General features: G+C 35.6%; 1 protein-coding gene and 1 non-coding gene across 5 annotated transcripts; one reads left to right on the forward strand and one right to left on the reverse strand.

Annotated features, from left to right (window-relative positions):
• Nucleotides 1-73, reverse strand: TRNAA-AGC (transfer RNA alanine (anticodon AGC)). The gene has a single exon. It is a non-coding gene; the product is annotated as a tRNA-Ala (tRNA).
• LOC101259493 (photosystem II stability/assembly factor HCF136, chloroplastic) lies at nt 12-13,020 on the forward strand. Of its 4 annotated transcripts, none has more exons than XM_004231433.5 (9): nt 12-565; nt 1,629-1,864; nt 8,976-9,106; nt 9,659-9,791; nt 9,947-10,069; nt 11,295-11,369; nt 12,124-12,239; nt 12,637-12,721; nt 12,796-13,020. In XM_004231433.5, exons 1-8 carry the CDS (start codon nt 226-228, stop codon nt 12,701-12,703), a joined length of 1,221 nt encoding a protein of 406 aa, XP_004231481.2. In that variant the 5' UTR covers nt 12-225; the 3' UTR covers nt 12,704-12,721; nt 12,796-13,020. The 4 variants fall into 4 exon arrangements, 3 of the variants coding, with proteins under 3 accessions (XP_004231481.2, XP_010315555.2, XP_069149346.1); XR_011214459.1 differs by having other exon boundaries at nt 169-565; nt 8,093-9,106; XM_069293245.1 differs by lacking the exon at nt 12,796-13,020 and having other exon boundaries at nt 174-565; nt 12,637-12,722.
• The last annotated feature ends 1,664 nt before the right edge of the window (nt 13,021-14,684 follow it).

A 14,684-nucleotide genomic window follows, 5' to 3' on the forward strand; every position in this document is an offset into this window, starting at 1 on the left:
TGGAGATGCGGGGTATCGATCCCCGTACCTCTCGCATGCTAAGCGAGCGCTCTACCATCTGAGCTACATCCCCATTTTAATTATTTCTTTATGTTATTAATATTGTTTGTAAGGAGAAATGTGAGTCCTCAGATAACGAATTTATGACCATTCGTTACGCTTTGAAACATGCCGCGAAGGCAAATTTTCCCATTTGTGATAAGATCACAAGAGTGAGTACTGAGTATGGAAAGTGTTGCACCAACAAATAGAATGGCTTTGGCTCACTCCATTTTCACTCCTCTCAAGCCTCTAACTACCACTCCCCGTCCTCTTCTTCCCCATAACTTTCCACCTCGGTTGCCTTTATGCAGAGCAGCTAATATTAACCGCAGACAGTTGATTGCTGACACTGCTGCTGCCATTATTCTTCCTCCATTACTAGGAGTAGGAGTAAGCCTCTCTCCTCTCCCTGTTGCCAAAGCTGAAGACACTCCTCTCTCTGAATGGGAAAGAGTTTTTCTTCCTATTGACCCTGGTGTCGTCCTTCTCGACATTGCTTTCGTTCCGGACGACCCAAATCACGGTATGTATGTGGAAAACTAATTACATTTTGTTGCCAATAATAATTCAAGGTTGCAGTAGAATTCCTAATATGATTAGAATTTTTATTTATGATATTATTTTTTTATGTTTAATTAAGATTTGTTAGCCAGAAAGATTGTTATTCCAATTTTAATTTGATTTTTATTAATATAAATAGGGATGTTGTTAGTTATTTTTGGTACAGATAAAAGGTAGAAATAAGATTCAAGAATTTTTTGAATTTATAAATAAAATATTTTCCTTCATATATTCTTTGCTAGGGACGAAGTATACTTTCTGTATGGATGAAACCTCAAAATGCAAATAATTGGATATAAAATTTAGATGTATGAAAAGTTGATAACAAAGAAACTTCATATAAAGTGTTGAAAAACTCTTAATAATCTGAGGTCTTTTGGAAAAACTTGTATTTTTTAATTGTTTATGATCTGTTCACGGTCGTTGTTTGTAATTTGGAGAATTCAGCTTTACAAGTGCTACTCAAATTTGAATGATGGACTGAATGTGCTACTTCATTGTATTTTAGAACAACTGGATAAGAGATCATATTTAAAAGTTTGATTAATTGTGACCTAAGTATGCTCAAAGCCTGCGGAAATATGTTAAAGAATTGTGCTCAATTTAGCTAACTGATTGGGGGAGTTTAAGTAATTCTTCTTAGGATAGAAGAAATGCTGAAGTTTAAGTCATCCCTTTGAAGATAGAAGAATATCCAACAGCCTTAGGATCTAATGCGTGCAATGTTTGAGAATTGTACTAATCCAGACAAACAATAATGACAAATCATCTAATATGTTAAGCATTATTGATAGGTTGGTAGTGCTGTGCATTGAGTTCGAGGTTTGTCCTTAATTTGGTTTAAAGTGATAAGACATCGTCAAGCACAACCTCGTTGTTTTGTGCTTTTATATGTAAGGATATTTTCTTAATTTAGTTTAATAGTAACGGAAATCGTGGTTTGAAGATATTTGGTTACTGCACAGCTGTGTGTTTTACACATTGACTTTAAGATTTGTGCTTATTGGTGGAACAATGGCTGGCAGGTTTTGTTCTGGGGACTAGGCAAACTATTTTGGAAACAAAGGATGGAGGAACTACTTGGGTACCTAGATCCATAGCCTCTGCCGAAGAGGAAGATTTCAATTATAGGTTTAATTCTATCAGTTTTAAAGGCAAGGAAGGGTGGATTATTGGAAAACCAGCAATCTTGTTGCATACTTCTGATGCTGGTGAAAACTGGGAGCGGATACCTTTGAGTTCTCAACTTCCTGGTGACATGGTAAGCATAATATTTTTCAATTCTTCTTGGTTCTTATTCAAAATTTGAGCATGTATGTTAGCCCATTATACTTTCAGGGTAAATTGATAACTTAGATGTTTAAAACCTTAATAGAAAACTTTGCTTGGAATGATTCACTGTGCGCCTACGCTTTAGTGCTTTGTAATAATATTTTGATGTTTGTGGATAGTTTTTCTATTTAATATGGTTGGTTAAGGTTTCCTAAAGAACTTATTTCTTACAAACATTGGTTGAAAACTTTCTTGAGGCACAATTTCTAAAAGAACTTTTTGGGAACACTCAAGAAAGTTTTACACAAAGTATGCCTATCTATATTTGTTTTGCACAAATTTTTCGTATAAATATTGTCCAATGACCGTATTTTCATTCATACTCTTGTATGTAAAGCATGAGGAGTAAGTATTATTTGTGTTAACATATATTACCATTACAAGCCATTTGGAGTTGTTGACATTCACCGTTATCTTTCATGTAGTAACTCGCCTATGCTCAGCCAAGAAATAACTACATTGCAGGATGTAAACTTGATCTAATAATGCAAGCAGGCTACAAAAGGTCAAAGATTTACGGGCATGAACTTTTTGCACGTTGAAGGCCTACGTTTTTTGAAACATTTCCGGTTATTTTGGTAGTTGGCGATAGAATCCTTAGAGATGATGTTCCTTTTAAAAGGGAAGCGAAACTGATTTGAAAAAATAAAAATAGAGTGAACTTATGAAATTCCTTGTGTATATTAATCTGCAGAAAGTCTGAATTTATACATAGAAAAAAACGTAAACATTAAAACTAAAATAAGAACATGTGCCACTAACTACCATAAAAGGGGGCCACTAACAGCCATAATGGGGCCACTAACTTCAGAAAGTTGAGCAACTAAAATTGACTAAGTCTACCTAGAAAATAGGAAGCACTAAATTGAAACAAGTAAAAAACAGTAAAAATAATAATAAGCTGAAAAATGTCAATTGTCTAACACTCCTCCTTGGCATTTTTGTGGCAAACACCAATTCTTTGCCTCAGATCTTCAAACCTTTCCTTTGGCAATGACTTGGTGAAAATGTCAGCTAGCTGGTTCTCAGATGAACAATGAACAAGCAACACTTCATTAGATTGTTGGACTTCTCTAACAAAATGAAACTTGATCTTGATATGTTTAGTTCGACCATGAAACACTTGATTTTTTGAGATTGAAATTGCTGAACTGTTGTCATACATGATCTTGGTAGCTTCTGTTTGTTCATGGCCTAAGTCCTTCATCATCTTCCTTAGCAGATAACTTGATTCACAGCAGATGCAGCAGCTACGTACTCAGCTTTTGCTATTGATTGAGCTGTAGTTTCTTGTTTTCTAGAGCTCCAACAAAAACAACTTGTCCCCAAACAGAAAAGATATCTAGATGTGCTTCTGGAATCATCAACTTCACCACCCCAATCACTATTAGAGTACCCGATCAGGTTCATAGTTACTTCGGCAGATGTTGGGAAAAAAATTCCAAAACTTGTTAGTTCCTTTAGTATACCTTAACACTCTTTTAGTAGCTGTGAGGTGTGTGTCTCTAGGCGAATGCATGAAACTAGAGAGCAAACTGACAACAAATAGAATGTTCGGCCTGCTTGCGGTTAGATATAGAAGACTGCCAATTAAGCTTCTATACATACTATCATCCACTTTTTTGGAATCCTCATCCTTGCCAAGCTTCACACCAGTAGATATTGGAGTACTCACAGGTTTGCAGTCTTGCATTTTGAACCTGTTTAGAATATCCGAAATGTATTTCTGCTGGCATATGAAAATTCCATCACTGGAGTGCAACACTTCCATGCCGAGAAAGTACTTCATGACTCCAAGATCAGTCATTTCAAAGATTTTCTCCATTTCATCCTTGAACCTTTGGATTAGTTCAATTTTGCTTCCTGTCACAAGCATGTCATCCACATAAATTGAGACAATTAAGGACTCACCTGCAGCATTGACTTTCACATACAAAGTAGCTTCACTTTGACTTCTACTAAAGCCAAGTTGGATGAGATGATTGTCCATCCTCTCATACCATGCCCTTGGGGCTTGTTTTAGGCCATACAAGGCCTTTGCTAAGAGTTAAACTTGATCCTCTTTTCCAGGAGTTGAGAAACCATCAGGTTGCTCTACATATATCTCTTCAGCAAGCAAACCATTCAAGAAAGCCAATTAGACATCAAGTTGATGAATATGCCAGGAACTATGAGATGCAAATGCAAGAATAAGCTTAATTGTGTCATACCTTGCTACAGGAGCAAATGTTTCCTGGTAATCCACACCATATTGTTGTGCGTATCCCTTTACCACCAATCTAGCCTTATGTTTGCAAATTGTTCCATCTGGATTGAGTTTTGTCTTAAAAATCCATTTTACACCAATTACCTTGCGATTTCTAGGTCTGTCAACAAGCTGCCAGGTTCCATTCTTCTCGATCATGTCTAGTTCTTCTTGCATAGCTCTCCTCCGTGCCTGAGAGTCTTGTGCTTCAGCATAGCTTGTTGGTTCAGAGCTAACCAAGTTACACCGCTGATAGACATCTTTTAAGGATCGAGTTCTCCTCACTGGTACATCATCCACTAGTTCATCTTCTGAAAGTTGAGGCTGCTCTATTGAAAATGAATCAGAATAAGAGGTCTTCTGATTTTTCCAATCCCAACCAGCTGCTTCATCAAACTTCACTTCTCGGCTGAGAATTAGTTTGTCTGATTTCAAATAGAAAATTATGTAACCTTTGGATGAACTATATCCCAAAAATATGCCTTGATGAGCCTTGTAATCCAGCTTACTCTTTTTGTTTCGGGAACTCGATAATAACATATACACCCAAAGATTCTGAGATGGTGTATTGATGGTTTGTTCCCACACCAAGCTTCATATGGAGTCATGTCCTGCAAGACCTTAGTAGGCAATTTGTTCAGCAAATATACAGAGGTATTGATTGCCTCAGCCCAAAACTGATTTGGGATCTTTCTTTCGAGCAAAAGACATCTGGCCATCTCCATTACTGTCCTATTCTTCCTTTCAGACACGCCATTTTGTTGTGGAGTGTATGGTAATTTCAATTGGCGTTCAATACCTATGCTATTAGAAAACTCCACAAATTGAGAAGAAGTGTATTCTCCTCCATTGTCAGACCTTAAAGCCTTAATACTAAGATTACATTGATTTTCTACTAAAGCTTTAAATTGTTTAAAAACATCAAAGACTTCGCTCTTCAGTCTTATGAAATAAACCCAACATATTCTGGTGTAGTCATCAATAAAGAGGAGAAAGTATCTGTTACCACTCAGCGAATCTGTTTTCATTGGGCCGCAAACATCCGTATGAATGAGCTGAAGTGTCTGTTAGCTCTTCGTACTTGATTTGCTTGAAATGACAATTTTGTTTGCTTTCCCTGTTGGCAAGTTTCACAAACTTGAGCATTAGAAAGAAATTCAGGCATATTTTCCACTAGCTCCTTTTTTTTCATCTCGGCGATGCTTCTCAGATTGAAGTGACCAAACCTTTTGTGCCATAGGTTTGTACATGTTTGTGAAGTAATAGTGTAAGCATGCTCAGTTATTTTCTCCCAATCAACTGAAAACATTTTGTTGCTCATCTTGACATAAAATAACTCTACTCCAGAAGGGTCAGAAACAACACATTCACGATTCTTAAAATGCAGAGAATAATTATTTTCAAGCATTTGTCCAACACTCAACAAATTTTGACTCATATCAGGTGTGTACAAAACATCAGAAATAGTTTTGATACCTGATATTGTTGAGATAGACACTGTACCTCTGCCTTTGACTTCTACTGCCTCACCGTTTCCCACTTTTACTTTAAAGTATCATCTAGGAATTTGAACAGTTCAACATTATTGCATAAGTGATGTGTGCAACCACTCTCAAGAAGCAATGAATCTGAGGATTCACTGATTGAAAAGTATGAAACTGCAAATAGTTGCTCTTCATGTGCATCGTCTGCTTCTACTACTTGTGCTTGCAAAACACCAGATGCCTTTGCTCTTGATTTGCAGACCTTGGATACGTGTCTCGTCTGCTTACAGTTGCCACATATAGCATCAACTCTCCACCAACAATACTTCTCCAGATGTGTATTTCTTTTACAATGTTTGCAAGGAGGGAACTTCTGCTTCACATCTCCTCTATTGTTTCCTCCATCATGCTTGCCCTTATTCTTTTGGTGGAATTGTTGCTTTCCTTTTTGCTTTTGTACAGAGAAAGCTCCTTCAATGAACTTTTCCTGTCTCATAGTCCTCCTTTGCTCTTGTGCTTGAAGAGCACTCATTAGTTCACCTAATGAAAGTTTGTTCAGGTCCTTGGATTCTTCAAGAGAGGAAATCTTAGATTCAAATCTCTCAGGAAGAGTCACAAGAACTTTCTCCACAATTCGTTTGTCTGTAAATTCTTCACCAAGAAGTCTAATGTTATTAACAATTAAGGATATTCGATCAGCATACTTACTGATAGTTTCATCCTCCTGCATATTCAAGGACTCAAACTCTCTTTTTAGGTTCAACACTTGCATTTGACGTGTTCTATCGCTGCCTTGATATTCTTCTTTCAACCTATCCCAAGCCTCTTTTGCAGTTTTGCAAGCCATGATTCTGTAAAACACAGTATCTGCCACAGCATTCTGCATAAGCGACTTGGCTTTTGATTTCTTTGCCTTCTCTTCGTTGTTGGATTTGATCTGAGCCAAGGTAGGATTTGCTGGTAGAGCAGCAAGTGGTTTATCTTCCGTCAGAGTTTCCCAAAGTTCATAGGCTTCCAAAAAAGCTTGCATCTTCACAGACCAGATTTGTTAATTTTCACCAGTGAAAATGAATGGTAGATTTAAAGGTAGGTTGTTGGATGTCATTTGTGTTGTAGGTTAAAACTTTTTCTTTTTTGTCATGTAAGATCAACTAGGCTCTGATCCCACTGTTAGAACAAAAATACTCAAGAAACTGATTTGAAAAAATAAAAGTAGAGTGAACTTATGAAATTCCTTGTGTATATTAATATGCAGAAAGTCTGAATTTATACAAAGAAAAAACATATACATTAAAACTAAAATAAGAACATGTGCCACTAACTACCATAAAAGGGGGCAACTAACAGCCATAATGGGGCCACTAACTTCAGAAAGTTGAGCAACTAAAGTTGACTAAGTCTAGCTAGAAAATAGGAAGCACTAAATTGAAATAAGTAAAAAACAGTAAAAATAATAATAAGCTGAAAAAATGTCAATTGTCTAATAGAATCTAAGTATAGTGATAAATAAATAGATATAACTGTTAAGTTCTACAGTGGTGAACTCAAACGGCTTCAGTTATAGTGATCCTTCTAGTGGGAAAAATGTGGGGAACGTGCTCAATGGGCGTTTTGTTTTAATTAGATCTTGCTGCTGCCTCTTTAGAATCTGATTACTTCATTGCTTAGCAAGTTTAACTAGATAGATCGTGCTACTGCCTCTTCTTGGCTAAGTCAGTAGAGTCGGGATGAATTAAAACTAGAGGCGAGGCATATTGTCAATATGTAGTGATGATATGCATTCATTTTCACTATGTATCCTTTAATTTTAGATGAAATTTTTACCCTCCCTCCTCCCCCACACGGTTCTCTGCACGTTTCTCAAGAACTCCTTGCTAGCATTTCACTGTAGCAAAATACCATCATTGCTTCATAACCAACTGTTGCTTGAAAATACTGTTCGGTAAGATCTCAAGCATATTTTGAGCAATTTCCTGAAAAGACAATACCAAAACTGCGGTATGAAGCTTTGTTCGAAGGTCACTGTAAGCCAAAACATGCTGGATTTTGAAAGGGCAGGTGTTGATGTAACTTTGCAATGTCTATAGTTTGTTTTGTAAATGATTCTGTAGAAATTTCATAAAAACTAGAAGAGTTCCTTTCTCACTTTTACCTTTAAAGTTGTAACATGCCACAAAAGACATTCTAATTGCTTATGAAAATATCCTCCACACTAATCTCATAATCTGTTATTTTAGATAAGCATTTATTGAAATACATAACAACGTTGCAAAATTGAATTAATACATAAAATAATGGATCCATTTTAAACTTGCTTGTTTTCCATCAAAGTAGATAACTATCATTTCTCCCTCTCAACTTCCTTCCCTTGGGCTGGAAGAATGAAAGTGAAGAAGCAAGAAACAGATAACCTTCAATTTTGCATCAGCTCAGCGTGAATAACAGTGGTTTTACGAGCGGTAACAGGGATGGAAGGCCTAGAAGTTTTGACTCGGAGGCTAGAAAGATATGCTGGTCCAAAGCAGAGAAAGTTCCAGGTCGAGATCCTGAGAGGTGGAGAAAAGATGTAGCTGGCAACATGATTGGCAAGCGATTCCACAGCTGCCAAGGTTGCCTCTGCTTTGAGTATGATCACATTGTTCCCTTCTCTAAAGGTGGTGATTCAGTGTCAGATAACTGTCAAATTCTTCAAACAAGGGTGAATAGATCTAAAGCAGACAAGGTTGCAGTTGACACAAAACATTTGAAAGGATATTCTTGTGACATCAACTTCAGCGACAATGACCTTGACAAGATTGAGATGGCTGTTTATGGGGATATTAAGCGGTCAGACAATCAATGCCGTGTTCAAACAATAGATGAAATAATGGGGAAATACAAGTCCAAGAATGGCATTGCTAGCTGCAACTCCCGATAGAATATAAAATCTTGCCTTTTAGGATCTGATACATTAGGTGTAAAGCAAGATAGCCATTATGATCAATAGTGATTGCAGTGAAATCTCCACTTTCTACTAATGTTAATTTGACATTGAGCTAAAAGAAGAGAATATATCAATGTGTGTTGGTCTTCATGTTATGTTGATTGCCGATATATCAATGTGTATTGGTCTTCATGTTATGTTAATTGTGCGGTAGTCTTGTTCCTCTGTCCCCTTTTGTTTTTTGGTAATTGATTCTTGTTCATCTATACCTTTGTTTCAATAATGGCAATCAACTCTACCTACATACCAAGGCACACAAATCTGACTACCTTTCTTCTATTTATTCTTTCTACTAATCATAAGGAAAGAAAATAATTTTGATATACAGGTTTATATCAAGGCAACCGGAGAACAAAGTGCAGAGATGGTAACTGATGAAGGTGCAATATATATTACATCAAACAAGGGATACAACTGGAAAGCTGCTATTCAAGAAACTGTCTCCGCTACCCTTAATAGGTAATCTCTAAGGTGTACTTCAGAAGTGTCAAATCTTGATTCGAGGTTTATATGCTACTTCTCCAATGAAATGAGAGAAACTCAATGAACAGATATATTTTGGTTTGACTTTCATTAATCAAAAGGAAAAGAAAAAATAAAAGCTCAATAACTGAAAGGCGGAGTTTCCACTCTTCTTTAGGGTAATATGTACTTGGTTAAACCTATTATCCAGGTCACTCTTGAATCATTGACTGTGCTCTACTCTCAAGTTCTTCTACTTATCAGGAGAATAGCTAACTACCGATAGTCTACCGGTTGTGCTTTTAACTACTGACAGTTTGCTAAACAAGATGATGCGAGCTGAATTGTTTTTGACGAGTTAAACCCTACCTTTAGCAACAAATATTTATGCTTTTGGCTTTAGTACCTTATCAGTTTTGATGCTGTCTTACGTCATAGGTGATGGCTAAAAGTTGTTAAGATCTGGGGGTTCATGATTCATTACTTGCCAAGCTTATTTTTGTTGCTTCTTTATATGGAGAATGACAGCCATCCTTAATGAAATTGCAGAACAGTTTCTAGTGGTATTAGTGGTGCCAGTTACTATACAGGAACTTTCAGTACTGTTAATCGCTCTCCTGATGGACGTTATGTAGCAGTTTCAAGCCGTGGCAACTTCTACCTGACCTGGGAGCCAGGGCAGGTATGATTTCTTTAACACGTACTTTTTTCATGTTCGTGTTAATTAAGAAGTTCATTGTCTTATGTAGCATCAACTGTTAAGCTTAAATTTCTTCCCTTTTTACTTCAATATAATTGTATATTTATACATGTTGTTTTATGCATAATACATTACAGGCATACTGGCAACCACATAACAGAGCCGTGGCTAGAAGAATCCAAAGCATGGGCTGGAGGGCTGATGGTGGTCTTTGGTTACTTGTGCGTGGTGGAGGGCTATATCTTAGCAAGGGCACAGGGGTTAGTAAATTATGATCATACTTTCAACTGCTACAGACTATCAGGCAATACAAGAACATAGTAGCATTAACTGGAAGAAAAGAAAAAGAAAAAGAAATAGTATCTAAATCAAACTAGCATGAAATAAAATTTTCTTCTTGGGATAGGATGAACTATAATATATCCTGCTATCCTTTACACATTTGTTTGCCTGCTCAATTGCATTGATATCTCAGTTGAAGAAATCAACTTCCTTAGGTAGATCTTATCTAAAGATGCAATGTTGAATCTCTGTAAAGCGACTATATTTAGAATCTTCTGATTTCCCATAAGTTCACTTTGATATTAAATATTATACATTACCTAAATGTTCCAATTTCAATTCTTATTTAAAATAATGAAAGAAACCCATTATCTGTCCCTACCATGAATGATCCTTAATGTGAATTTTTCTTTTTCTTTTTTAGTAGATAACTTGGAAGGTATTCCCAAGTCAACATGAATGTAACGTGTAACCTCTATTTTAGAGGATCTGTACAGATAGTAGGGCAAGCTATTCCTTTTCCACATATAGAAAACTTGTCGCGTTATCTGCATTGAACTAATTGCTTGGAGCAGGACTCTTTAGTTCATAACATCCTTATAAAAAATCACAGATCAACTGCATTTTGACGAGGCTGGTCAAGTATAAGCGAATTTAGCTATCGATAACCATCTCATGACGGGAGACTTTTTGGCTCATCTACATGTATTGGGTACTAGGAATTTTGATTCTTTCCACCGTTCTTAATACAGTTTAATATGTACCTTGTAAAGATTTTAAAAGTGTTATTCATATTCAAGATGGAGACAGTTTTAGTGAACTTGTAAAATTTAAAAACTCAATGACACGAAGCTGGTATGCATTAGCAGACTACAGCAGGTTTAAGGAACATACAACTAACTACCTTCACTTAAGGTACTACATTCTTCTATTTATTAATGAGAGTATATCATATATCAATGACCCTGGGCACATGACCTGAGGTTGACTGGATAGACTTTCTTGAGGCTATATTTGAAATGCTGAGTTGATAAACAATTAAGTAAGCTAATGGGTTGACTGAATAATAGAGCACAAAGTCTTACAATGGCAGAGAATGGAGTGGGCCCTTGGTTCTTGAGTATGAGCTTTTGCTATCGGTAGCAATTCTGGTTTCTGCTTGTTTTTTATATAATGAAGCTCAATGTTATCCTGGATCTGCAGTTAACAGAGGACTTTGAAGAAGTTTCAGTACAAAGCCGTGGTTTTGGCATTCTTGATGTTGGCTACCGTTCACAGGTATGCACACTGTTGCATTAAATAATTCTTGATGTTGGCTACTGTTCACTGGTATGCGCACTGTTGCATAATAAAGCATTGTTTACTACATCAGTGAGTTTGGGGGAAAACTGATGTATTGTTTAATGATACTGACATTTAAATGCCCCAAAAGCACCATTCTTGAATCACCAATTTTATTATTTTCTCCCGTTCGTTTGGGGAAGGATTATGGAGCACGATGCTGTTAGTCGTTATAATTTTGTTCACTTACTTGAGCTGAACTATCTTTTTAAGAAATATTGTTATCCACGGAATGACTATATATCACCGTATCTCAGTCAGCATACTTTTATTCCAATATCTAAGTTACTCTTGATGTGCATAATATGTATGGGTATCGAATATATGCAAAAATAAAGTTTTAACTTTAATCATTATCTAACGTGAGAAAAATGAATAGAAGGGGTCTTTCAAGTCTTGAAATTAAAATTGGTGACATTGACTTGGTCAAATACGATAAAACTTTGGGGTGCATAGTATTAAACGCTTCTCTCTTCCCTTCTTCCCAAACTTGGTGGTAGAGGAGGAATTGGAGGAGACGGTGGTGGTGATGGCCGCGGTGGTAGAAGGGGTGGGGAGGGGGAGGAGTTGGGAAAATAGGGTCTTTTTGTAAATAATAAAAGTTGATGTTTTAAATTAGTTCCTACAATTTATATTTGATCATTTTTCTGTTGTAAATGCATTAAACAATGCAAATATGTTTGCTATTCAGGATGAGGCCTGGGCTGCTGGTGGCAGTGGGATTTTATTGAAGACCACCAATGGTGGAAAGACATGGATTCGTGATAAAGCGGCTGATAATATTGCTGCAAATCTTTATTCAGTGAAGTAAGCTCCAATGCACAGCTTCAAGATTTTATCTACTTAATTTGTGACTTCTTTCACATTCAACTTAAAGTCTCAAGTTTGAACTGTCTACTCTCTTCTAGCATCTTGAATTCCACCCTTGCTCCTCCTTTCTTCTTGCTCCTTATAATTTTCTATTCCACTGTAACCTATATATGCCAATCTTCATTCTATAAGCTTGTTGGTATACTTAGTTTGCTGTCTATAATGAGGTAACTGTGAGTAAACTACTAAAGATAACTCCACACTTTCCCACTTTGTATTATAATATCGTCAGCCTTGGTTTCCTGTTATTCACATCATGAAAACAAAGTTAGACGGCACAATGAAATTTGAGGAGAAAGGTTTGATTTACTTTGAGTCAATCTTTGTGATGCAGATTTATCAATGATAACCAGGGATTCGTACTGGGGAATGATGGTGTCTTACTGAAGTATCTTGGATAGAAACAATTGTTAAACAAGGTATATTGTGGTGTAATTTTCTTTACTAATAAGTTCAACTTATTATTCATCTGATCATTCTTGTGTTTGTGCAGGCAATTTTGGAAGCAAATACTTGAAACTGAACTACTGTAATTTAATCTATAAACACTTGTAAAATTCTTTGCTGATTATTCTTTGCTGATTATCACCATACCTAAGGGAAGTGTTCATAGGGCTTGAGATTTTAGATTATCTAATGAAAATATATCAGACTTACACGTTATCATGGAGATGACGTTTTGAAATGTGTTATGATATACCAAAACATTTCAAACAAATTAAACTTTGATGAGATGAGACATATCTTGGCTTGACATTTGTTTAGATTATCTCCCAAATAATGATTTCTCAATTATCTATTCCAACAGGATTTAAGCTGTTAAATGTTATGTAATTCTTGACAAACAATGTGCACTCTTTATACTTATTTGCTAAGAAGAATGTTGCTCAAGATTACAAATACAAGGGTATGAGTTTTTTGGTTGTTGTTGCTTCCAAATGCACACACAAGTGTTTGCGGTCTAATATAGTGTCTCTAAAAGAGTTAGATTATCGAAACAAAGGACTTTGTCAATTAACTATTTTATTAAATTACACTTATCTCTAACTATTTATTCAAGCGTGACAAAAGAATTTGAATTTTATTTGTAAATGAGATAAGGGTCAAAATTACCAAAAGGTATTGAAAATGGCTCAAAAATATCCTTCCATCTATTGAATCAAACATGTCCTTTCATCCATCTATTTGGATAAAAAATGTCCTTACAACTAAATTTAAGCCTAAAATTATCCTTACCTTTTAACAGAAGTTGATGTGGCAAATATATATTTATAAATTAAAATATGTGGCATTATTTTATTGGTAGACATATAATTAAACCCACTTTCATTCACTATCATTCCCATTAACCCAAGCCCATTTCTCCCACTTTCTTCATCTTTCTTCTACAAAATTATTTGAAATATTAATAAAATAATATCAAAACAATCAGTATAAGAACATGATGTTCCAAGCATTTCTCAAAAAAATTTCAAAGTCTTTCATGAGCTAATTGGAGATTGAACTCCTCCTCTACGGTTAGAGGCTCCATTTTTCTTGAAATGTGATAAACATGGCTCGATTCGATGAGTGTCTTGCCTCCATGGAAGATTGAATGAATGATTTTTTTTGTTCTCATCTCAGCAAATACACTAATTCTTTTGACATGTTTTGGGGTACAAATTAAAAATTTCACTTGTCTTCGCTACCACAAAATTAGTAGGTCAATTAAACTTTTTTTCAAGAGAATAGAATTTTTTTATAACCTTTTTTTCAAAGATTCGAACTTACCGAAAGAATTTTAAAATATTTTTTTAATCCTCCAAATAATTTTATAGAAGGAAGATGAAGATGAAGATGAAGGTAGAAAAAGTAGGGTCTTTTAGAAATGAGTTTGGATTGATGGATACGATTGAGAATGAAACTGAGTCTAATTACATGTGGACCAATAATCACAATGCCAACACATGAAATTTTATAAATTATTTTGCCATATCAGCTTCTGTTAAAGGGGTTATTTTAGATTTAAATTTAACTCTAAGGGCATTTTTGATCCAAATAGGTGGATGGAAGGGTATTTTTGATCCAATAGATGGAAGAAGGGCATTCTTAAGCCATTTATAATACCTTAAGAACATTTTTGACCCTTTTCCCATTTGTAAACTAACAATGCAAGAATTAAATAATAAAATTAAGTTTTAATGATTCGGGCAATTCCAGGTTTGCAACATACTAAGAATTCATGTATCACATCTCTTTCATGGATTTCGATAAAGGGATGATTTTTTTTTATCTACCACCTCTTCTAGGCAGTCTACAACTCTTGAGAACTTCAGCCTTTAACACACACACATTTTTTACCATGTCTGAAAGACTTAATTTAAAGAGGTATAGCAATACAAC

This window comes from Solanum lycopersicum, chromosome 2 (assembly GCF_036512215.1).
Source record: "Solanum lycopersicum chromosome 2, SLM_r2.1".
Taxonomy (NCBI): domain Eukaryota; kingdom Viridiplantae; phylum Streptophyta; class Magnoliopsida; order Solanales; family Solanaceae; genus Solanum; species Solanum lycopersicum.

Bases quoted from the DNA above. Each gene is read 5' to 3' on its own strand.
- LOC101259493 (XM_004231433.5), top strand. From the start codon at position 226: ATGGAAAGTGTTGCACCAACAAATAGAATGGCTTTGGCTCACTCCATT. The intron at 9,792-9,946 runs GTATGATTTCTT...AATACATTACAG, and splicing joins TGACCTGGGAGCCAGGGCAG to GCATACTGGCAACCACATAA. The intron at 11,370-12,123 runs GTATGCACACTG...TTTGCTATTCAG, and splicing joins ATGTTGGCTACCGTTCACAG to GATGAGGCCTGGGCTGCTGG.